Here is a 25,704-nt window from a genome sequence, read left to right on the forward strand (position 1 = left end):
TGCTGGACCTTGACTGCATCTCAGGAATGTGGCCTGTCTGGTTTTAGGTTGGCATTCAAACTCCTGCCCGCCGATCCATTGGTTCAAGCCCGGGTCTTTGGCTTCCGTGTGCCGAAGGAAGCGGTTGTGCTGGTGGAGAATTAGATTTATATTCTTTCCTGGTTCTCAGATCTTACCTGCTGCTCTCTGTGCTTTGTGCTTGCCATCTGCCGTTTGGCAGTAAAGTAAATTTGCTCTGTTAAGCCACGCATGCGGCAGTAGCTTTACTGACAAGGGTTGAACCTTTCTTTCTGTTCGTGTTTGCTTTTTGCTGGGGTGTCCAAATGCTGCGTTGTTCCCTTCAGCTTCTCTTGCAAATATGTAGAGAGTGGAGTATATTTCTATATTTTTACCGTGGATGTGGCAGTTTTCTGTTGTTGTTAGGTTATTTTCTGGTTCAATGGAATATATATATTCTGGTTCATGTTTAGAGGCAGTGAATAAATGAATAACCTAGACATAACAGGAACATGCTATAATAAATCTAAGTTCTACTTACTGCATCTTAGAAGCAATTTGCTGTATATTTTTGCTTAAAATAAAGGATATATTTATGTATGTTGCAAGCACAAATTTTATGTGTAGCCCAGGGAATTCATTTTTTGTCAGTCTATTTTGTACACGAATGCAGTATCCATCAGATTTTCTGTGCTGCATTCCTTTTGTATTCTTATAAAATAATAATTGTTTACTTTGTTTTCTGGAAAAACATATGTTCTTTCAGATGTCTCTCTTAAATGTGTTGAATAATAATTTTCTTCTGGATTTCCCTACTGTGTTAGGTGAAAGATGCATGGAGCACAGGGGAGAAAAGTGTGAATGTAATTGGCCTTAGCTAGCAATTACTTCAGCAGATAAAACAAAACATGCAAATATCTCCTGAGGACGTAAAGCTGATCTTTGAGACACTGACTGTATCCCTGGCCAAAAAGAGGAATATGATAATTAGATTTTGAAGGACCATGTGCTCTTGCTACAGTGCTAAATATTAAAATGCAAGAAAGCAGACTAACTACCACATGGCACAGTTGATTTTAATGGCAGTTCATGGTAAAATGCTCTCTCTTTATGTTACCTTTTAGGTTACCTAGGGTGAAACAAAATTACAGGATTGGAGACTCTGGAAAAGCTCAGCATCAGCGTTTGAGGTAAAAATGAACATACTGAACTAATCTTGGGAGTGTCCTCTTTGTTAACTTTATGGAATTGATTGGAGGAGAGATTTTCATCAAGATCCATTTTGTGTTTAAGTTTTCAGTATTGATTTTAAAAAGTTGGGCTTCACAATCTCTTTTTAGGTCTGGCAAAACTCACACTTTCAGGTGTATGTATTGTGCAATTTTCTTAAATTTTTCGCTTTAAGAAGACTCTTGATCTGCTGAAATATGGTATTTTTGCTTTAAAGTCTAGTTTTACATATGTATGCATATATATATAATATATTCAGTATAAATATACTGTATTTGTGTTTGGCTAATATATCTAGAAATTCACTGTCATGAATTTATCTGTTTCTGAATTTTACTTCTGTGGTTAAATCACCATCTTAAGTGCACTGTATTTTTTCTTTTACTAAAAAGACCAATATACATCAAGAGAAATGGGTGCTGCTTTTTCATGAGTTGACTGTATTTCTTGCAGTTTTAAATTGAAATAGCTTAAAGAAGTTTGAACTCTGGTTTTTTTAATGTCTTAACTCAAAGTGAAAATACATGTGGATGGAAAAAGCAGTACAGTTATAAAAACAGCAAAATTGTATCACTCTACTCATGTATTTCCCACATGAGGCTAGTAATTAATGAAAGTAACCTAGAAATAGGACTGGGGAAGTATGTCCACATTTAAACTAAATTATCTTTTAAATTTTAGGTTCTGATAGTAAATTAAAATAATTCATGTTCAGAGTGAACCTAAGTGATTTGTTTCTGTCAGCAACTTGTGTTGTAGACTCAACACACATAAATGCTTTTAAGCAACTGAATTAACTGCAATTAATCTTGCTATTGTAGTTCCCTTTTCAAATAATTTTTATGGTTCATAGGTTTTTGTTCTTGTTTTTTTTAATAGTCAAGGCTTACAAATTATGTGATTACTCTACAAGCTGATATCATGCTGTCAAAATGCAGTTCAGGAAGCATAAACACAGAGACTGCGGAAATTAAAACGGTAAGACTGAGCTTTGTGGTATGGGAGAAGCAGGTTTTGATGTATCACTGCACTGTGTTCTCCTGGCTTGTATTTAAAGATGCTTCAGAACCGTAAAGTAACTTCCATATGTGAGTTTATAGAAATTGACTGAATTTCTTTGGAAAGAAAAACGAAAGTAGCTACTTCATTTTATTAGTAGAAGTTTAGATGTTTACCATTAAACTCTTGCCCTGATACTTCTTATGAAGTTAAATATAATCAGAAATCTATTCAGTTTTTTGTAAGGATGTTTGTGTGCTCTTCTTGTGGATCTTATATTCAAATGTGATTGTGTTGGTGAAATATGATCAGCTTAAAAAAAAAAAAAAAAGACTGGGCACAAGGGGTTAGAATTAGAATTGAATTCATATGTTGTTCCAGGTAGGAGATACCAAGTAAATGGTAAGGAAAAGATATGACAGGTAAATTAAGGTCTTAGTTTCAATAGTATGCTTCAGTTTGAAATATGAGTACAGCAAAAATAGGCAAAGAGGCTATCTGATTAAAACTACATAGCAGAAAAATGTGCTTTGATAACATAGGTAAGACAGAAATGTATTTTGTTCTGCTGTGCTCGCCTTGCATCTTAGATCCATATACTTCATGTTTTATCTTTTGTCATCTGTTAGGGAGGTGAAAGGAGTCTGCATAGCACCGGTTCTACACTGCTGATTAAGCAACTGCATAGTTAGGATTGTTGCACTGGCCTTGTACACATCATTTTAATAAATGAAAGTTTGTTCCAGAATCTGGCTGCAGGTCTCTATTCTTTAAAGCAGAAACATCCCCTTTCTGAATGTTTATTCTGAGTGCCTCATGCACTGGTATCACTGCAGATGTGCTACAAAACTGGTTTTTGTTTTTACATTGCATTGCTTTACTTGTAAATGCACTGCAGCCTGTGTGTGTCATGCTGCTAAATATTGGCATAATCCTTTTGCATTTGTGCAGCAGCACAACTTCCATGTGAATGCTGACTTTCTGGCTCTGCTGGTTGAGGTGGACTGAATGCAGCACAAAGTGTTTATTGGGCTTTTGCCCCAAGTCCAGGTTCGGTCATACTGAACACTTCATGAAGGACTTAAGGGGTTTTCTGAGTCTGCTGAGTGTCATGTTGTACTCCATTTCTCTCCTACAAGCAGACATTTAGGAAGTGTCTGCCAGGAATTTCACCTGTTAACTGTTGTGCTGCTTGTAGAAGTGCTTCAGAATCAGCTCATCCAAATGTAGAGCCTCAATTTAACTTTTGTTTTAATAAGCTCTGTAATGAAACTTTTCCTGGACAGCAGAAAGCAGCTGTTGTTGTGCTGGTATGCCTTGGTAGGCTATTAAAGACCAATGTGTCACTGGTTATGTATCAGAAGAATAGAAAAAATAGAATTTTTGCAGTCAAAATTAATATTCACAAAGTATATTTCTGATTGTGCTAGGGAAACCAGGGAAGATGGTCCTTAAAGGAATACTTATATTTGAGATTTGTAAGTGTCTACACATTCCCTTCTTGGAAAGGAGCACATCTGAAATACATTTTTTTTTTTATTTAAGAGTATTGTAAGACCAAATGTAAAAATTGCTGTTAGGCAATGCATGGGATAAAGATCTTTGAAGGATGAGAGAGAAAGAATGTCTCATAAGATATGTTCTGTGTTAAAGAGAGCACAATACAAAAGAGATTCCTGATTCATCTTACTGAGTAATATTGACAGTTGTTTGATGTTTGAGTTGTGGACTTTTTCTTTGGCATGTAAAACTGAGAGTGTTTGGTTTGGGATTTTTAAGTTCTCTTAAGAGAACTAAAGTTGCCAGAGTAATATTAACAAAATCAACTGCTTTTTTGGAAGAAGTAGTGTGCTTTTCTGGGCTGTCACTGAAAAAGTCAAGTCCTTTTAAAAAGTACGCTTTGTTTGAAAGACAGCTTAGAAAGCAGACAACATAGAAATATTGGAAGTTCACCAATTCTTGCCTTTGAATGCTTACAATGTAAGTTGGTATGGAACATTCTCAGTGACATTTTACATTTTGCATATTAACATCTACATTCATTTTCAACTCTGTATTTTGTATTTGTAATATTTTACATTTTTTCTTTTTATTTGGTCCTCCTTTACCCAAGTAAGAATTCTCTGTGTTAGATCATTCAGCAAGTTAATATTTCATGTAGCACTTGAACATAGAAAGTGCTATAAAGAAATTGCATTCAGACTCTTCAAGTGTTCATGTGAGAGAATTTTCAAGCAGCAAGATTCTATTAATATTTTTTTATAAATTGTGGTTTATTTCATTTAGAGTAAGTGGATTATTTTTACCTCTTGAGGCTAACGTGTTTTGGCTGATGCTGAGAGTGTTTTTAGAGGATAAATTAGACATTCCAGGACAAAGATGAAATCTTAAAGCATCAGAAATAATGTTTGCATCACAAGGATTATATTCCGTACAAATTTACAAATCAGTATAGAAAACAAATTAAATACACTGCAAATGGCAGTAAGAAGTTTTTTTTGTTAATTGGAGATGATTACAGTTTGCATTAACTTGTGAATGCAGCACAAGCTAAGCTCATGAATGGTGATAAAAACTTGAAAGTTGCATCCCCAGGACACTGCTCTCTTCTCTGTGCACCTCACTGCCGTTCCAAAAATCTTTTAAACTGGCCTCCAAGCAGGAGTGGATCCAGGGTGTCTCATTGCAGGTGAAGCCTCTGGTTGGTTTGGCTTGTATTCCCTAGTGCAGTAAACCTTGAATTAAACCTTTTGTGTGCCAGGGGATGGCTTCAAATTGGATATAGTTGTGTGACTGAAAAACCTAACACCACAGCTCCAGATTTATTGAAGACTGGAAAAAATTGCTGTTGCATGTTGTTAACTTCATTTCCAACATTGTGTATTTTTCTGAAAAACAGTTCTTTAAACGATGGAATAAGGGGTTAATTTTGGCTCTGCAGTTCACGATCTGTTCACATAAATGTGCGTTAAAACAAGGACACTAGGTTGTGAATTCTGCTCTTAAAACCCTCAAGATTGCTGGCCATGAAACTGGAACTTTCTCTATTATTTAAGTAGAACAAATAAGCTTGAGCCTTACCCAGCTTCCATAACTAGTCGAGAGTCACAGGAAGTATGATTTGTTTCAGGTGTTTCTCACTCCAAGTTGAGCTTCAGCAAGTTCTTACAGTTTCTTGTTCTGTCAGGTTTCAAAATAACGCAGTGAACAAAGACTGAGCCTCTTAAAAAGTATCTTTATTACCCAACACTGGCTGAGCAGGACTAGTTTGACTTTTTGTTACACTTCACTGTTAGCTGGTTTCAGTTAGCTCATGTTCAGTTTTCTGTCCATAGATTCTGAACATATGTGCTTACCTCTCAAATGTTTTCAATTTAAAATCTGTTCTTCAAGTAGATGGGCTCTTTCCCTTTTTATTTCTAGATGATCCTGTTCTGCTTTTCTTTTATTGAAGAACTTGATATTTTTCCTTGCTATTGAAATAGAGACTCTAGAATGATACAATTACTGCATTATTCTGGCTTACTCCCATAATAATGTTGACATTGATCTTGTCAGATGTTATATACTTCCAATACAAATCATAGAAATGAGGGCCAGGACTAGGAAATCTTAGTATAGAAGAAAGAAACATTGATTTGGGTGGATAACTTTTTCTTTTTACCTGACTTTGCTTAAATTCCCTCTCTGTATATGTTCTTTCAAATATGTTGTGACTCATGCAGGCTCTGCCCAGGTATGATTGCAGTGGCCCACAGTGCTGTTTTGGTACACAGAAACCAAAGTTGTAGTTTAGAGTATATGTTGTTTCACAGCCTTTCCAGATAAAGCTGGAGCCATAGGTGAGCATAAATCCTCTTACTTCTTACAGCAGGGTAGCTGAACTGATATCACAGTTACTAGGTGCATAGCAAAAGAAGTGAATTATTTGTAATATTGGATCCTGTACTTGTTTTGTATTAGCAGCCTTTTAAAAACGGTTGGTTTTCTCTCCTTAATTCCCTTCTGGTGTTGTGATATAGCTATTTTATATGTTCCCAAAGTTGTATTTATCATTTGAAAAAGAAACACATGGCAGGTGGAGCAGTAAACAAAGAAGAGGAGCTGCTCATCTAAAGTGATTTATAAATAACTGAAGTGGCTGGGCTTATGTACAAGAATGATTGAGGAATCAGCTTCAGCTTTTACTATGGAAAACGTTTGGTTACCTGGTTCATTTTAGCAATTATTATGACAGTGAGGTCTCATTTTAAACAAAGCAAACATCAGTTGTTTTTCACCATTTACTCTGTGCAAGTAGAGAAGTATGATTGAGACTGTTTCAATGAAATCCTGTAGTCATGCAGAAGACCTTTGTGTTCTTCAGACACTGCAGGGGGTTTGAACAGTACGAGCCAAAACATCTTTAGTTGTGCCAGATTAGAACACTCTATAAAGTTGCTGTAGTTGCCTTGTTAGAACCTCCATGTGCTTGTATGCATTCTTTGAAATGTTTAGAAACAATTTAAGAACCTACAGGAACCTTTTTTTGTATTACAACTGAAATGAATAATGACATAATACTGATTTTGTGATTTATGTAGACTGTTCTTCTTTATTTACAGCTAAATAAAGCAATATTGATCCATTTTATCTGTTCAGGTAATATGAAATACTTGGGCTCAAATGGTAGCTTACATTACAGGAGTGAAAAGTAAATGAGGAGGTTGCCATGAGTTTGGAGATCATCCTAAAGCAATTGAAAAAACATAAAATGTCAGTCATGTTCTTTACTATGTCCTGTGGAAATGCACATTTGTTCCTTTTGAGTTTTTTTAGGATTTTAAAGCTTCTTCTCACTATGACAGTTTTGGTGACACTCAAATAAAAATATCAGACAGTATTCCAGTGGTATCAACACACTTTGTATATTAAAGAGGAACATTTTGGATGGAGGGGGAAGTGTGTTTATTGCTGATCCTAAATTCAAGAAGTTACATATATCGTTGTTCACTAAGTAGCATGTACTACTGAATGTTTGTCTACAAAAGATAAATATGTTTTTACAATAGAGCTGTGTGTATAATGTTATTTCAGCTTAACCACACTGTCCTTCAGGGCTTCCCCTGCCACTTAAACAAATTGAGACAAAGCTTTATCTGACCACTTACTGTAAAGTGAAATTACTTCTGACTGCAGGGGGAGTGATCGTGTAGTTCAATGTATTGCCTTCTCTTTATTTTACAGTATTTACCTGAGATGGAAAGTGAGATCATTGGTTTAATCTCTTTTTTTAGGGCTTCCTATAATTATTTAATACTAGTTTAATATCAGTGTCTAGATATGGTCCAGATTATAATATTTAATTTAAAAATATTAACATATAACAGTGCAACAGTGTTATGAATACTTTTCTTAATTACAGAATTACATTATTACTAGGGTTGGAAGGGACCTCTGGAAATCTAGTCAGTGCCCCGTTTTTTATTTAATTGTACTGCTTCCTTTTTTACTCTCTCTCTTCAGTTATTTCTGATAACCATTACTGGTTCTGTCTTAGATAGCATATTATACTTCTCTTATTTATTTTATTCCTTACTGCACATCTGCAAAACTTCAGCAACTTTCCTATTGTATAGAAAAGCAAGAACATTTCAATGCAATAAAATAATTAGCTTTTCCTCATGCCTTTTTAATGAATTATTAAATATTAATACATCATCAGTTTTATGCATTTCTCAACACATATTGATGCTAAAATTAGTATAGAGCTTGTAGGAATTTTGAGGGAAACTAACTTTTGAAGATACTGATTTTTTTAATAGGGTATTTATCCAGTTTAAGGAGGGAGAGTATTCAAAATTACTTAGATTTCATGTAGTATGTTTCTGTGTACTTCAGCAATATTTTTCTATATCATCAGGCCGTAATCACTTTCCCAAGCTAAAGGTTTTTATGTTGTGGGGTTTGTTTGTTTGTTTTACTTGGCAATTTTTTTGTTTAGTCTTGTTTGTTGTAACCTTGATAATTCCTGACAAATAGCAGATGTTTTTAGCACACACACCCTGATGATGAGAACTTCATAGCCTCAGTAGGAAGGTGTTCTGTAGTGCTCAGTTGTCATGAAGTTCTGAATGCTTTGTTTGTTTATGAATTACAGTCTTCTTGTGGAAGTTGGTGGTTAACCTGGTAAGGATTCCATTCTCTTATTAGTCCTTACTAGAGTCATCAGCAATTACCTATAATTCTGCCAGTTCTTAAAAAGAATCTAATCAGAATCTGATTATTTGAAAATACTGGCATTCTTGTATAGTTTCTGTTCTTTTCCTAGCAATTAGAATAAAATTCCTGTGTATTTATAGCTTTAATTTGTCAAAGGCCTTTTTGGTTGGAAAGAAAAGTGGAAAATCTGATACTTGTGCCTGTGCTGTAGATTTCAGTGTTTTTCTTTCCTGAAATAAAGCTAAGACAGCTTTACTTTTAAAGCGTAAATTTAAAATGAAATTCTGTCAGACCATAAATGGAACTTCATATTAAAATGTAAGTGTGTAAATCCAAATGCCTGTAATGAGCATTGTCTTATAAAGTACAACTCCTTTTGAATTTCTGGGGTACTTTGATAAGCATACATCTTCAAGTGGAGAAGTGCCTGTAAATTTAAAATTAACATTTTCTGCTGAAAATAGTATGAGAAGAAACACTTCTGTAAGTAAAATCAAGTAATGTCCCTTTCTTGATAAAGATTTTCTCTTCCTGCTTGAGATTGCAAGTGTATCTAATGCCATTTCATTTTCTTCTCATAGTAGGCTGTGCTGGAACAAAAATGCAATGAAAGAAACACTGGATGAATGAATGAAAAGCCCTGCTTTGCAATCCCTCAGCATGGCAGGACTGCAGCTCATGACCCCTGCTTCCTCCCCAATGGGTCCATTTTTTGGACTACCATGGCAACAAGAAGCAATTCATGATAACATTTACACGCCAAGAAAATATCAGGTACTAGTGGTAGTACTAATACAGTAACATCCAAAAAAGTACAATTGAATCCATTAATTAATGGAAAAAGAACAAGAGCAAGTGGAGAATGTGGTGTGATGCAGACTGTCAGGATGTGTCTCTCAGCTCCACCTGTTAGGACCTAATTCTTTCGTTTGGCTTTGTTTCACATTTGTTATATCCCCTCTTCCCTCTTCTAAGTTTACTCTAATGAGCAGAACAGCTTTTAAGCTGAGTGTTCTCCTGCCACTCTCTGCAGAATGCTGCTAGGGACAAATAAACTGTGCCTCTCAATTGAATGCATACATCATGTCTCCTTCCACCTCTCACTTTGTCTTCCACGTGGTATACTAATTTTGATTTTTGGTTCACATCCTGTTCAAAGCAGCCCTCTGAAGTCAGAGACCCCATCAGGGTACTCTGGTTTTTCACCTTCAGGAAAACAGTTCTAGAATACCAGTTCTCTTTACACTGCAGAGGTGCCCAGAAGCATTTTGTTACCGTTACTGAGAAACTTGGATCACCTTCAGCTAGTCTGCTTGCTTATTGGGCTGAATTGATGTGTGCAATTGGATTTAAAAGCTGTAGTTTCTTTCTTCATACCATGTATATAGCAACAGAATCATCTATTAAAAAGATACATGCAGAAAGCTACCTGAGAGCAGATTGTGGTACTGAAGGATTTTAGATTTAAAAGCTGGGCTATATATAATGTGTTAGTATTTTTGAAGAATTGTGAGAACACATTATTATGCAAGAGATGTGTTAATTGTATGGCACTTGAAAGATTTCAAGTGATACTTGACTTTATTTATTGATTTTATTAAATTTATTTATCACTTTTTTTTTTTTTTTTTTTTTTACTTTTATTGAGTTTATATACCACTTTTGTTATTTTCTCGTCAGCTTTTTCACTGCATTACTCTAAGTAAGGAAATTCTTATTTTTTAACCTAGGTTGAACTGCTTGAAGCAGCTTTGGATCATAATACAATAGTCTGCTTAAACACTGGCTCAGGGAAGACTTTTATTGCAGTACTACTCACTAAAGAGCTGTCCTATCAGATCAGGGGAGATTTCAACAAAAATGGAAAAAGAACTGTGTTCTTGGTCAACTCGGGTAAGAGGAAATGTTCCTGAACACACTGCTAATACTTCTGTGGAATATTCTGTAACAGCAGTTCTTTGAAAGCAAAGCTGGGAGAAACTTTTGTGTAAAGCCTTCAACAGCAAGGATGTGATACCTTTTATCTTTTGTTTCATTGTCTTTTTAATGTAATCTGTTTATGTATATAACATGTTCTGTTTTCTAGTTTGCAGTTAAGACATTGAATCTGAAGTGCAATTTAGTTAGCACTCTGTTTCTTTGATATGGTTCTTCATAGAGGCAGTTGCCATGTGCACATGGTTTAACATTAGACTAAGCTAAAAAACACATTATGAAATGTGGTGCTAGGTTATGTGACACACATCTTACAAATTAAAGTATGAGAAGACCTTTATGTAAATGAGATTTATTTTTTTTCCTTAAGCGAATCAAGTTGCTCAACAAGTGTCAGCTGTCAGGACACATTCAGACCTTAAAGTGGGAGAGTATTCGAGTTTGGAGATAACTGAATCATGGACAAAAGAGAAATGGAGTCAGGAATTCTCTAAGCATCAGGTAATGCATTAAGTAAGAACTATAAGCAAAGCAACAGAGAGGTTGGATCAAAAGTGATTCCTTCCAATTATGCATTCAGTCTTCTTTAAAGAGAAATCCAGCATATTGGTATATTTGAATGTTAATTTTGAGGCAAATATATATAGGTGTTTTCAGGTTGTTTTTAAAAAGCCATCTCTAAATCCTTTCTTTTCAATCTCCCTGACTTGTTCATTATGTCAATTGCAGAACAGATTTTGAGTATGCATTTGGTACTTTAAATACTATTAAAATGTTATTAACTTTTAGGGTTTTGGGGTTTACTTTCTGGTAAAAGCATTAGTAATGCTTTATGGAATATGTCTGAGGAACTCTGACAGAAGGAAGTGTTACCATACTTAGTAAAGTTCAAAATGAGTGTAAAAACTACGTAATTTTATCAGCAAACTCAATTTTTGTGTGTCAGTGTACAAGAAATAAGTTTTTCTTTAAAAAGAATTCTGATAACATCCTGCTTATATTACTGCTGCAGATAGTTAAGAGCTTATGAAGAACTATCTTTTTTGCTGGACACATGATGATGGGACACATATAAGGACACTAACTTAATTTATTAGGATTATTTAATGATACTTGTTCTGTGTGGGCTGGTTGCTGTTGAGATTGTCTGTTGTATTCATTTTTTAACTAAGCACGTGCCTGGAGAGATACAGACATATATAAATACACCCCCATCCAGAGAGATGGCTTTCTCCAGTAGAGAATGTTCTAGTCTCTCTTGTCCTGGTGTAGGTATATCAGTGGGGATTGGTATTTGCCAATGCTGTCTCACAGGACCTGCAGAAAACTTTTCCTTCTTCACCTTGACCTCTGATAGCTTGTACTTATCTTGTACTGACATATTGTTCCTTTCAATCTAGGTTCTGGTTATGACATGTCATGTTGCTTTGACTGTTTTGAGAAATGAGTATTTATCCCTGTCAAATATTAATCTTCTGGTGTTTGATGAGTGCCATCTTGCAATCCAGGATCATCCATACCGTGAGATTATGAAGGTGCATTTATTGCATGAATGTTTAATATACTTGGTTGAGGAAGAAAAGTGATTGGGAGAGCTGGAGAATTGGAAACCAAAAAAGATATTAGTGGAACCAATGTTAGCATGTTACTGGGACTGTGAAATTACTGTATTAAGACATCAGTGATACTGTGTGGTTGAAGAATAATGTATTTACTGTATTTTTACAGTGGGGATTAAAGACAAATCTGTCTTTAACAAAGAAGCTAAATTTAATGAATTAGGGGAATTTTTAAAATTCATCAATAAAATATTTGAGTTAGGGAATGAGATATGCTAATCACTTTTTATTATTTTTTAAAATGCTTATCTCTAAACGTATTAGTGGGGCTCTTTCCAGAATATTATTGGCTCCATGTTGTTTTTGGGCATATAAGTGAGAGATACCTGCATAATAAGTATCTTTCCAAATTTCTTTTCAAACATATGTACCTTTTTATATGGCATGGAAGTATTATGTTATGTATTGTAGGTATGACAAGAGTATTCTGTTTAATGCTAACTGTTTCCATTTTTCCATGTTGTAAATACTTACCTTTAAATGTGATAGCTGTTTAACTTCCAGTCAGTAGAACAGAAAATATAATTCAATGTTTGGGTCCTTTTGCAACACCTGCTATCGAAATAAAAGTTTCCAGCCTAAGCATTGTAAATTTCCAGGTAAATTAGCAGGATACCTTTTGTAATTAATTTAATTTGATTTGATTTCACAGATCTGTGAGGATTATCCATCATGTCCTCGAATTTTGGGATTAACAGCTTCCATTTTAAATGGGAAATGTGATCCTGCTGAGTTAGAGGAGAAGATCCAGAAACTGGAGAAAATTTTGAAGAGCAATGCTGAAACTGCAACTGATTTGGTGGTCTTGGACAGGTGTGTTTTATAATGATTGTTGGTAAATTGATGCCTGCATTTTCATTTTGGATAGAGGAGTAAACCAGTAGCAATATTTAGTCTTCTAAATTTTAGAAAAGTTTGTGTGTATATGATGCTGATATTCCATTTAGGATGGAGATAGAATGTTAAATGGCTTTAGAGTATAAAGGTTGATTGGTCTTGGTAGGGAGCAATTTTCTGTTGTTAAAAAACAAAAGATACAACAAAACAGATCCTCTAACGAAAAAACCCAACCCAAAACAACCAAAAAAAGCCCTCAACACACCACCAAGCTAAAAACCTGACATTTCACAAAATACTTCTGAACTTTTAAAATGCACTCTTTTGTGTGGAGTGTAACTGTTTCACATCCAGTGTATGCCATAATGTCACTATTTAGGAAAATGTGGCAACATCCACAGTACAATGTGCTCTTAATGCAAGAGAAGTTGCCTTTTTTATTTCCCCCGAAATGCACAGCCTGGGTTTTAAAGGCTAATGAAAGATAGAGGAATATGAGAGGAGCTAATAAATACTTAAATAACAGAGCAAGTGAGTTACAGAACCTAGAATCCTGTGAGTGTTGTTTAAACTAAGGGTGGTGATAATGGAACAACCTGTTGTAGGGGAAAGTAGGGTGAAATGATTCCTATGTAGCATGTTTTCTTCTACCACCTGTACTGCATTGTTGAGTTTCAAGTTAAGTTAAAGGTTGGAAGTTATGGAACAGGTGTTTTGTCCATGCATAAGCATTTTAAATGCATTTTTTTGAACTTGTCTGAACCATTTCCTTTTAAGCATTTCCTGCTGCCATTCAAGAATAAGAATTACTTTACTTGTATCAATGTATTTAGAGAGATAAATTTACATTATGTAGATTGGTTTTCTTTTGTATTGCAAGAGAGTGCACTATTCAAAAACAAGTGAAGATGTTGGTGAAGTAATTAGAATTTGCTTAAATTTTCCAGTATTTGAAATGAGAATAGCAATAATAGCCTTCTTTTTAGGAGTGTATTAGAACAGTATCTAGATTCAAGTAGTTCAGTATTTTGGGAGGTAGAGGTTTTTCTGAAGTGTTTAACTGTATAATTTTTAATTATTGATTCATGGTGGGGAAGGAAATGTTCTTGAATACATGTCATGTTGCTATTGTGTTTGCTGTATAACCTTAAGAGCTGAAATAGCTCTGGCTTTCAGAAGCTGTGTTTAACTTGATCTTTGCCCTCATTCAGATATACTTCTCAGCCATGTGAGATTGTTGTAGACTGTGGACCATATACTGACAAAAGTGGGTTGTATGGAAGATTATTAAAGGAATTGGATGAAGCACTTGCTTTTCTGAATGACTGCAACATATCTGTACATTCAAAAGAAAGAGATTCTACCTTAATTCCTAAGCAGGTAAGGATATCAAGAAATGTGAGAAGCCTGGGAATAGAAACCTTACTACTGTTTTTCTTTGCCATGTGTGTAACATAACTGAAACCTCCTTAGCTAGCCATCCTTGATGATCTGAAACAAAAAGACTTCTGATTTTTGTGTTCATTAACATGCAGTTGTTTCCATTAATGAGTGGGGCTTCAATATCAAGCATTGATTAGAATTCCATTTAGTTGAGATTCAGATTTGCTTAAAGCATTAAAACAATTTTGCACCCTGATGTTGTAGGTCCTTATCTCTGAAATCAGGAATTTTACATTTTCACAGATTCAGATTTGCTTAAAGCATTAAAACAATTCTGCACCCTGATGTTGTAGGTCCTTATCTCTGAAATCAGGAATTTTACATTTTCACAATCTCCTATGATCTTTGAATAATTCAGTACAGAGGAAATAAGGCTTCAGCAAGAATTTGGACTCTTCCCTGTTGTATTAAAAGTTGGTAAAGGAAGAATTTAGGCCAAAATTCCAGCCAGAGATGTACAGTGTCTGTAATTTATCTTAGAACAATATTGCACTAGTGTCACACCTTGGACAGAATTTGAATCTCAAGTCTTACTTGACTTCTCTGTGTTTGCCCCTGTGTTGTCCTGACCTTTGGCAGAGGATGGTCCATAAGGTGTGGAGTGTTCAGCAGGAACCTCTCACACAGGGGGTCCAGGTACCTTTTTTAACCCTGCTTGGCCTTCCTGGTTTGGAACTGCCTGCTAAATGCCAGCTGTGTAGGGATGTAAGTCTTTGAACAAGAAGTCAGTAGTGAATCACTACTGTGGCTATTCCTGTAACAGTCCATGAGAAATTTGGAGAATGTATTTCTTTCTTCAGCCCAAAATATTTCAGTTTCCTTTAGCATTCTCAGAAACTGGGGACTCTGACACTGTCTATAAAATATTATTTGTGCCAGAGGGAAAGATGGTACGTAAGGCAGCCTATCACAGTGCATGAGAGTTGGAAGTCCTGGTTACTTTTGTACTAAATTATAATAGGCTAAAATACATAAGGAATGCTGGCTGGAGGCAATCTTCATGACTTAGAGAGTTCAGAAGAGTTGATTAACTGCTCTGCATCTAAAGCTTGTAGCCCTCTGTGCTTGTTTTAAACCAGTAGCTCTCTGGAAGAAGGAGACACCCATATTAAGAAAAGAAACAAGTTTCAGACTGAGGTGCTTTATGTCTTGGCAGTGTAGAGTATTAAACCTCTATATTGCAGTTACACCTAGTCTAGATAGTTTTGCCCTCAAGTCTTAGAACTAATAAACTCCACAGAGGATAAGATAGCATCAAGAGGATGATAGCCTGTTCTTTATTTCCTCACAGAAGGGAAGAAGGAAGAGAAAGCAGCAGCTGAAAACCAGTGTCCTGTTATGGTACCATTGTAGTTCTTCTGGTACAATATAGGGCATCCAAATGATAGGTCCTTTTTGTAGTGTTATCAGTGTACCCCATTTCTGAATTCCTAGTTTATTTTCTGACAGCTTCATTCTTCTGGAGGAAACAATCTCATAAGATAAGATTATGATGGTACTCTACTGCCTATTCCGTTTCTATGAATAGGATATAGTTTTCTCTTTTTTACTATTCCACCCACACATACTGTGTTCTGTTTTTCCTAGGCTAGAATTCCTAAGGCTACCTTAAGGCCACCGTGTGACTTTCTGATTAAATACTTCTGAAACCCTGCCAGCTGTCAGTAGTAAATAAAGTAAAAATGCCCAGTAAACTGTTTATTCTATAAGTTCTGTGTTATGTAGTAAAGATAAGAATTTTTGCTTTGTTTATCTAGCTGCTTCAAAAAGTATTCTTTTTAGTATAAATTTCAAATTGCAGTTGTAAAAAATGACAAAATTTTGATTAAGTTTGGGGTTTTTTGGAGATACAGAAATGTACAGTTTGAAGTTGATTGGTAATAATTTTAAGGGGAAGGGGGGAGGGGAACTTGCTCCATTAGAAACACCAAATTTCCCAAGGTCATCTAAATAAGAAAAACAGACTTCTGCATTTTTTTAAGTAGAAAAATTGCCATAATCCTTACAAAGACTTTGCTGTAAGAGAAAAAAAGCCCCTAGTCTTAAATGAATAGTTCATGAATGTACTCTTTGAACTGATACTTGAATTCATTTGTTGTAGATATTGTCAGACTGTCGAGCTGTGTTGGTTGTTCTGGGACCGTGGTGTGCAGATAAGGTAGCTGGGATGATGGTGAGAGAGCTGCAGAAGTATATCAAACATGAACAAGAGGAGCTGCACAGGAAATTTTTATTGTTTACAGACACTTTCCTAAGGAAAATACATGCACTCTGTGAAGAGCACTTCTCGCCTGCCTCACTTGACCTGAAATTTGTGACCCCAAAAGTAATAAAGCTGCTTGAAATCTTGCGCAAATACAAACCATATGAACGGCAGCAGTTTGAAAGTGTTGAATGGTATAACAATAGGAATCAGGATAATTACGTATCTTGGAGTGATTCTGAAGATGATGATGAGGATGAAGAAATTGAGGAGAAAGAGAAGCCAGAGACTAATTTCCCATCTCCCTTTACTAATATTTTATGTGGAATTATTTTTGTGGAACGAAGATACACAGCAGTTGTTCTAAATAGGTAAAGCTTTTTATTTAACAAAAAAAATATTCTGATGGAGAAAGGCAGACTTAGCTGCCAGGATGTTAATATCATGAATATGTAGGGGATTTCTTTGTATTTTCAGAACTCTTTTCATAAAGTTGGTTTAGGAGATCATACAGAATATTTCTAAAGCATATGAGAAGAGTGTATGTCTTTGAAAGTTGTACTCAAGGACTTGTTTCAGACCTGAGTTTTTAATTTGATTCCTTTAGAAAGCAAATTGTTAAATACTGTACTAAACCTGTAAAATAAGCATATACTGATTTGTTATAATTGGCCTTTAGATTTATATTTTCAATGGATGTTGAAAATTTCTCTAGCCTACTGAGTTCAGTACTTCTGGAAATCTCACCATTACCCTACTAAATCACAATATTATATGATCCAACTCTATAGAAAATCAAATTTACCCTTGCACAAATATCTCTCAAGATTTACCAGTACTGCTTTCACAGTTGATGCTTATAAAGCACCTATTTAGTCAAACACTGAGTGCTTTCTTAAAGTCTCCACCAAGAAAAATATGAATGTGGGAGTATTTGCCAACTGGCAGTATTGTAGTTCCTTATCAGTTCTTATTCTTGAATATGATACATGTTAGTTATGTATAGCACTTAATTTTTAAAAGCCATTTGCCACAAACTGTGAATGACATGATTGATTCACCTATCCTGGTTTTGGTTTTCAGGTTTTTTCAGGTTTCTCTGATAGTGTAGCAAATGTCCTGTGCCAGGTGTTCATTGCATTCTGGATACCTCTAAATCTGACCCCTCTATTGGTACATTTTTGCTTGAGTTAATAAGTGCATAACACATCCTTTGATCTGCAGACTTGCCTATGTCAACTTCTGTCAACTTTTATCTTTTCTCTTTTCCTTTTTTGCATTTTAAATACGTTCGGATAAATCTGCAGTATGAGGCAAACCAAGCTGTTCAGCATAATGAACATATTCTGTTAATATGTCCTGAAGAAATGACATTAACAGTCTTTTGCTGAGCTGAAATGAGTATTTCATTACCCTATAGGGAATGAACAGAATTCTGAAAACTTTTTTCTTCTCTGTTCTGTTATGAATGTGATTTAAATCGTACTGGTTTTCCACTGTGCATTCATTCTTGTATTCTGTGATTTATGCAATATCCTAACTGCTGTTGAACCTGACAGAATACAGAGTCTAGATTAAATAGATGATCAAATTCTGCCATCTTTGAGCTTTAGGCACCTTTTGTAGAGGTTATTGGCAGCAAAATATAAAACTATATGTAACTTTTTGTCCCCTTCTGAAAGCTAGCTGCCAGACTCTCAAAATGCTCCTTTACCTCATGTAGCACCTGATTTCAGAACACATGATATTGTATTGACCATCAGACTGGAAGCCTTTGGTGTAGAAGCTCACTGTAGGCCTTCTTCAGCAGAGTGCATTTGATTTCAAGGGCCTCTGCTGATGACAGCTATACCTAGGCCATGTATAGGGGAAGAACTCTCTACTGAATGAGAAAGTCATGAGTGTTTGAATTAATGTATCATAGCTACTTCCAGTAATGGAACTGAGTTCAAACAGAAGTATAATTTTTCTTAAAACACAATTATTATGGTATATTTAGAATACCATTTTATGAAATCTAGGATGGGCAAAATTGATGGCATGAGTTGTACTTTCTGTCTTTATTATTGCACTCGGTGGAGTGGCTCGCTCAGTGTTTAAGTTGATGTATACAGTTCAGTTCTGATGCCTATAAGCTTCTTTTCAGAATAGAAGACATTTTCTAAAGCCCAGTTCCCTTCCATTTGCATTGTAAGTGCCTCTTAGCTCCCTTAAGAGAAGGGTTTGAAAGCAGAAGTTTGAAAAGCAGAAGTTATGTGTTTGAAAAACACCACCTGTTACCTACCACAAATAGTTTTTTTTTAATCATTAGTTTGGAGTCCTATATGTTTCTCAGGAACTTGGCTAAGATTTGCAATGAAGTGTTTATTCAGATGCTTTTTCTTGTCTATTTCTATACAAGTAAACTAAAGTAAGAATGTTTGAGATATTAAGTAGGAACTCAATTTGTATGACCTCACAGAAATGTCATATCGAAAAAGAAATAAAAAAATATTTCTATCCAGTTATTAACCCATACTTTCTTAGACTGTGTCTCAAGAGCCTGGACTGCATACAGAAATGTAACTCCAGATACAGAAATGTAACTCCATTTGGCCTTGAACTAGCAAAGCACATTTGCACTTCAGCACAGGAGGGTCCTTCTAGTCTTGTTTCCTTAAGGATGGCAAGTTGTATGCCTGTTTTCTGTCCTCTTGCCTATCTCTCTGTTCATTCCAGTTTTAACAGATTGCGAAAGAGGAAAGCCTTCAAGGTTTGTGTTCCCATAAATTTTGTTTAAAATGGGTACTAGGAAAGGGGGCCAGACTTGAGTAGTTTCCCAAGGGTAGAAAGAGCAGGGAGAGCTTTGCATTTTCCCTCTGGTTTGGCAGCAGCTTGCTGGGCAGATGGTAGGCTTATAGCTGGGGGCTGGCACAGCATCCATCTACTTCTGTGTGAGACAGAAATGCTAGAGACTTTTTGGGGAAAGGTTTGAGTTACTGCTGGAGGTGTAGAGAGAGACAGTCTGTTCTTTGGCTGTGGGGAGCATCTGGTAATGGACATGATAGATGTGCTTTGAGCAGAGTAGTAGTGGGATGGCTGTAGTGACACATGCAAGGGATTTTTTGTTGTATAGAATACCTTGATTTTTATTGGCTATCCTGTTCACAAGCCTGTTGCAGTTAAGTAATTCCAAATTCTGTTCATCCTGAAAACTGATCGACTAATGATGCTTCAGCATACTTACTTTGATTGCACACTGTAATTGTGGTTCTAAATCCATAAATGCCTCATTTTTAGATTTCATGCATTATTTAGGTGAGCTATCTTTTACCTTATGTGTGAAATCAGAACAATGCAGAAGCCAGCCTTTTCTGCTTCTATAACATAAAGGATAAACTGAGTGGAAATAAAGTGAGAGCATGAGAGTTCCTCACATCCCCGTCAATTACTCCTTTAAAAGAATTGTATTACATCCTCTATTTGGGTTAATTTCACAAGTAGTGAACATCTCACTGTGTAGGCTGAGCATCATCCCTGAGAAAAACAGGTCAACATTTTGTCACCAGTGTACTTGAACAGAATGTATATTCTGATAGTAAGTAGAATTACAATCTTACATTTTAACCTAGAAATTAACATTTTATACTGAAGAAACATACTTTTGTTGAGGAAGCAGATACAGATCTTCTAAAATCAGCTAGAGCCTACAGAAAAAGATTAACAAAGTAATTTTGAGTAGAGTGCTTTAACAACAGAGAGCCTTAATAGATTGGTTTAAAAATATGGAGTTTTAGCATGATAGGTCTGAAATGTGTGTGAAGCACAAAATGCATGAGCTCTCCATGTGTTTCTTTCTGTATGCAGTCTATCTTGTGATAACCTTACAGTGGTTTTTGAGAAGACTGCAGTCAGTATATGTGTTAACATGACTTAATTGTCGTGCTTCCACTTTTCCTTTTAACATAGGTCATATAAATAATAGATTTTCCTCCATTTTGTAGGTTGTGTAACTTCTAAAAACATGTGTAATATTTTTAGGTTGATAAAAGAAGCTGGCAAGCAAGATCCAGAACTGGCTTACATCAGTAGCAATTTTATAACTGGACATGGCATTGGCAAGAACCAGCCTCGTAACAAGCAGATGGAAGTAGAATTTAGAAAACAGGAAGAGGTAATTTCAAGAAAAAAATTAAACGGGCAATACCCTTTTTTTGTGTGTGTGTGTGCCTTTGAAAACAAAATAAATCAACAGGCAGAGTCTGGGGCACAGTCACTAGAAGTTTATAGCTTTTTTTAATAATAATGCTTACTTATTGGAGATACAGCTGTTTGTAAAACAATAGAAATATGTTTGGAGACACATTGTACAAACAAATTAAAACTTCATGTAAATTCATGTTTATATCTAGTCAGATCATTATCTAATTTTTCTGCATTGTGTTAGTGGTAATATAATATGTTACAAATGTAAAGAATGTCAGGCTTACTGACATTTTCTGTAGTTCAGCTGATTTTAATATTTATCTTTTCTAAATGTGAATTTGTTTAATTATTAAATGTTAAAATGTTTAAAAAAACCCCTGATTTTACATTATTAAAGCTCATCCTGGATGGGTTGTGCTCCAGACACCACAGTATTAGTATTGTTTCATATATAGTATAAATATCAGAAGTGCCAGTTCTAGAATGAGCTCTGTCCCCTGAGGATGCTTCAGCCCTCAGGAATGTTTAGGAAAAGATGGTGTCCTGAAAATACAATTTGTTTTTTCATTAATACCACAACTGAAAACTTCTAAGTAAATAAGGGGGATCCTCTCCATTCCTAGGGGTTATAGTAGCTTCTTAGACACCTGTGATACCTAATTTTATTCTTAGAAATCTGCTGGTTCTGATAAATAGTCTTGTTATGTTTCTGAAAAGATTCTTTGTAATAGTTTTGTGTTTCCATGTCTGGACATTTTTTGGGAGTGTTTGAGCCACTCATCTTGGTTTTATTATCTTTTGTTGAATTTCATGATGGAAACAGATCTCGTAAAATTTGCCTTCCTTACTTTTGCAGGTTCTTAGAAAATTTCGAGCACATGAGACCAACCTGCTTATTGCTACTAGTATTGTGGAAGAGGGTGTTGACATACCCAAATGCAACTTGGTGGTGCGTTTTGATCTGCCCACAGAGTACCGTTCCTATGTGCAGTCAAAAGGAAGAGCTAGAGCACCAATTTCCAATTACATTATGTTAGCAGATACAGACAAAATCAAAAGTTTTGAAGAAGATCTTAAGACATACAAAGCAATTGAGAAGGTATGAGGTCAAAGGAATGGGCCTAGGGTTTTTTAAGTGTATCTTACTACATTTTCAGGGAAAAACCTCTCATCATGTTCTTTTCTTGAAATGTTTAGATCCTCCGAAACAAATGCTCAAAATCTGTTGATGCCAATGAAACTGAAACTGAACCCATTGTTGATGATGATGATGTCTTTCCACCCTATGTATTGAGGCCAGATGAGAACAGTCCAAGGGTTACTATTAACACTGCTATTGGACACATAAATAGGTAAGAGATAGATTCACTTCTTACTTCATATCATTGACTGAAAGATTTCTTAGTCGATCTCGCAACATGGATGCATGGGGTATTATACACATTATACACGTTTACTCTTAGGCACCTTGACAGAATCTTCTCTCCTAAAAAAAGTGGTCACAGAGGTTTGAAGGGATTATTTGCTTTCTTTGTCTTTATCCTACCAGAGGTTCTAGCTCTGATAATAAATATAGTGACATTGATTCCTGTTTAATTAAATTCTCTGAAAACATTCAGCTTCAAAATGTGTAGTAAATTTGCATTTTTGCTCTTGTCAAGCTAGTTTTAAAAATAAATAAACAAACTGTTAAAACAGTAGTTAAATCTTCCAGTTCTAATATTCACACTGTTCCCATCTTTACAAACAAAACCACAGTAACTGAAGTCCACCAGACAGAATGGGAGCTACTCAAATATCAACTCTGTAAGGGAATGGTAATTAGAGAAGGTTCTCAGTGGAAGACAAGACAAGGAAGAAGATCGAGGGAGCTATGGACCAGTCAATGTAACTATAGTCATGTGGAATGCTGTGGACAAAGTCCTTGTGGCAATGGTTTTTAGGTCCATAAATAAAAAGGGGTTGGCAGAAACCAAGTTTTACTGAGGGATTTTTATCTCTGGTGTCATGAAGTGGTTGACTATGAAAAACAGTGAATGTCATTTATTTAAGTAAAGCTTGTGATGCAATTGCCAAAGTACTACCTTAGCAGCTAAATTCTGGAGATGCAGATCACTTTGATGGACTGTCTGGTAAATAAAGCCTTTCAAAGCAGTCGGATTTGAAGCATGAATGGCAGATGGTAAATGGTTCAGAGGCTGTCTGGCAGCTGGGTGTATGTGGCATTGCTTCTGGACTGTTAAGAGATCCAGCACAGTTTAACATCAGGCTGTTGTTATTTAATACCAAGCTGGGAGAGAGGGAAGTCAGTACAAGGGAGGAAAGGCAGGAGGGGGAAACCATGATAAACAGGAGGAGTAAGACAACAGTAAACTCAGGAGACATAATGGGAACCCTGGGACCTGGCAGGAAACAGCCTTGTGCATCATTACAAGCTGGAGTGACCTTTCTGGAGACCAGGTTTGTAATAAAGGACTTGGAGGTCTTCTGCTCAGAAGTTAGTTGAATGTGAGTCAGTAGTGTACCTTTACAGTGTAAATCATCTTCTCTAGCATTCATGCCAATACTGTGAGGTTCCACTGAAATGTGTTCAGGTTTCAATTTGCACGTTTTGATGATGTGTAAAATGTTTTGTCCCCTCAGGTACTGTGCTAGATTACCAAGTGATCCATTTACACACCTGGCTCCCAAGTGTAAGACCTGGGAACTGCCTGACCATACATTTTACTCTACTCTCTACCTGCCAATCAACTCACCTCTTCGAGCTTCAATTGTTGTAGGTATTTGGGCAAGGAAAAGCATGGAAATACATAAATATGTTGGGCTAAGAATGATCTGTGCCTTTTCTAGATTTAGTTGCACTGTTGGTAACGAAAGCTAGATTTTTCTGTACAGTACTCTCTAACTGGTTTTAGATCACTGTCTGTTTTTGTTATAATTCATTTTTCATCAGTTACTTGTTATGCCAAAGGCAAAAATATTTAGATATTCTCCCCTGTACATTGTTGTTTCATGCACTTGTCCTTTATTGGTTTTGATCACTAGTATAGTTGAGTTCTTGTAATTTTGGTTTCTATGGAAAAACAAGCCTGAATATCTTCACAAAACTGCCATCAATGTGGTTTTTACAAAAATTTTGCTTGCTTGAAATGTTTGTGTTACGCTAAACACAATAAGTAAGTTGCTAGTAAACCACAGTTTTTACAAAGTGTTTAAATGTTTATAGGGCCCTCCAATGAGTTGTGCAAGACTGGCTGAGAGAGTTGTCGCTCTTATATGCTGTGAAAAACTGCACAAAATTGGTAAGAACTAGAAAAACAACCTCTTTGTTAAAGTGTATTTTATAGATGAGAAGTTGCATATGATATGGCTGTTGTATATGTACATGCCCTTCTCCTGTAGCCATCTATTGCCACTTGCTTTTGCTTGCCTTGTTTTGTGATGTGGTCATGTACTTAGTAATTTAGCTTACACTTGTAAGCTGAAGTAAATTTTTCAGGGAAATCTGGTTGCTTAACAAATTTCATATTAAACAGCAAAATGAATATTAGTACAAGAGACGAAGATTTGGGCATTGAGTATACTTAATAGGGAAAAAAGTCTTGTTCTATAGAGGATACTGATTATAGTTCAGGGATCGCATCCTGCAGCTGAAAGAACATGGTTTTCTACGTGAATTGTGACAAAATGTAAAATATGCAACCCTAAATTTATTGGTTTCTCTACTGTATTCTAAGACATGGTCCAAAAATAGAACTTTGTAGTTCAGCTTTTTTATCTAGTAAGGATAATGGAGCATGTTCTTAATTGTGGAACATTTTAAAGATAATTCTATGTTACTGGTTTTTTTAAATGAAGTATGGAAGTATTTATGTGTTTTTAAGCAAAAAAGAATTTCAGGCCTGGGGTTTGTATTTTTTTTCTGAGTTAAACCATTTGAACACTGAATTCATACCAACAAATATACCCAAGAATGGCACCCTGATGGCAGCTCTACCCAGTGTTGGAAGGGCACATTCAACAGCAGTGATTTACTCTTTAGAATGATAGAGAAATATAAATTTTCTCTCTTCCTTTGTATTACTCCATATGAGTGATTTTAAAGTAAGTGTGTTAGTCAGAGATCACTTTTGGGCAAAAAGAATTTTTGGATATTTTCATTAAAGAATTCAATTTTTAAATTAAATATAAGACTTTTTTTTACTAAAAATAAGCATTTGTTTTTCTCAAAATTCAGTCTTTATCACTCTTTCCTCAAAGTTGCTCTTTTGGAGCCTTGCAGTAGTCCATGTATTTTAAAACTTTACATGTGAGGTGTTTTCACAAGCAGTTTCACTACTGTGTAGTATCTGAAGGAACCAAGATTTGGTTGTTCATAATGCTATTTCTTTGTACTCTGTTGTAATATTCAGGTGAACTGGATGATCATTTGATGCCAGTTGGTAAAGAAACGGTTAAATATGAGGAGGAACTCGATTTACATGATGAAGAAGAAACCAGTGTTCCAGGAAGGCCAGGCTCTACAAAACGAAGACAGTGCTATCCTAAAGCTGTTAGTATCACTTACTGCTGTCCAGATCTCTGATCTAATACTTTATGTATTAATAAGACAGAATTGCCAACTCTTAATCTTAGCTGATCAGAAATTTTTACAAGTCTTGTATTTACTTTGACGTTCTGATTCTATGGAAGCCTGCAGTGCTGCCTGAGTTTATGGTACCACATGCTTTGGAAGCATGCCTGTAAGCTCAGAGAACATTCACTTTCTGTAGGGCTTGTTGGCAAACACTTTCTTGCCTAGTGTGAAAATAACTGTGAAGAAAACAGACCTGCATTAATAATCTGTAAAATCTGTACCTTGTTACTGGCTTTCAGGACAAATAATTGAACACTAAGGATGTGCCCCGGGCTTAATACAGAAATATGTTTGGGGGTTTTTTTGGATGTCTGGTTTACTGGTTGAACACAGAGTTTCATATTTCCTGCTTTAAATCTTAGAATATCAAATAAATGTACCTGTATTTTTTATTACTTTTAAAGTAGTTCTAAATATTA

General features: G+C 35.5%; 1 protein-coding gene across 5 annotated transcripts in view; it reads left to right on the plus strand.

The window, feature by feature from the left end:
* Positions 1–25,704, plus strand: part of DICER1 (dicer 1, ribonuclease III) — a 63,583-nt gene that overhangs the window by 15,671 nt on the left and 22,208 nt on the right. For 3 of the 5 annotated variants that reach the window (XM_063160031.1, XM_063160030.1, XM_063160032.1), the window contains exons 2-16: positions 1,122–1,187; positions 2,107–2,205; positions 9,009–9,201; positions 10,158–10,320; positions 10,733–10,863; positions 11,763–11,897; positions 12,634–12,794; positions 14,030–14,198; positions 16,363–16,835; positions 20,485–20,617; positions 21,506–21,748; positions 21,847–22,001; positions 23,293–23,425; positions 23,876–23,951; positions 25,062–25,201. In XM_063160031.1, coding sequence (XP_063016101.1) covers positions 9,058–9,201; positions 10,158–10,320; positions 10,733–10,863; positions 11,763–11,897; positions 12,634–12,794; positions 14,030–14,198; positions 16,363–16,835; positions 20,485–20,617; positions 21,506–21,748; positions 21,847–22,001; positions 23,293–23,425; positions 23,876–23,951; positions 25,062–25,201 — 2,256 coding nt within the window. In that variant the 5' untranslated portion in view covers positions 1,122–1,187; positions 2,107–2,205; positions 9,009–9,057. Of the gene's footprint in view, positions 1–1,121; positions 1,188–2,106; positions 2,206–9,008; positions 9,202–10,157; positions 10,321–10,732; positions 10,864–11,762; positions 11,898–12,633; positions 12,795–14,029; positions 14,199–16,362; positions 16,836–20,484; positions 20,618–21,505; positions 21,749–21,846; positions 22,002–23,292; positions 23,426–23,875; positions 23,952–25,061; positions 25,202–25,704 lie in introns of those variants that run through there. The other 2 variants (XM_063160034.1, XM_063160035.1) reach the window with 2 other exon arrangements.

Source organism: Melospiza melodia, chromosome 6 (genome assembly GCF_035770615.1).
Source record: "Melospiza melodia melodia isolate bMelMel2 chromosome 6, bMelMel2.pri, whole genome shotgun sequence".
Taxonomy (NCBI): domain Eukaryota; kingdom Metazoa; phylum Chordata; class Aves; order Passeriformes; family Passerellidae; genus Melospiza; species Melospiza melodia.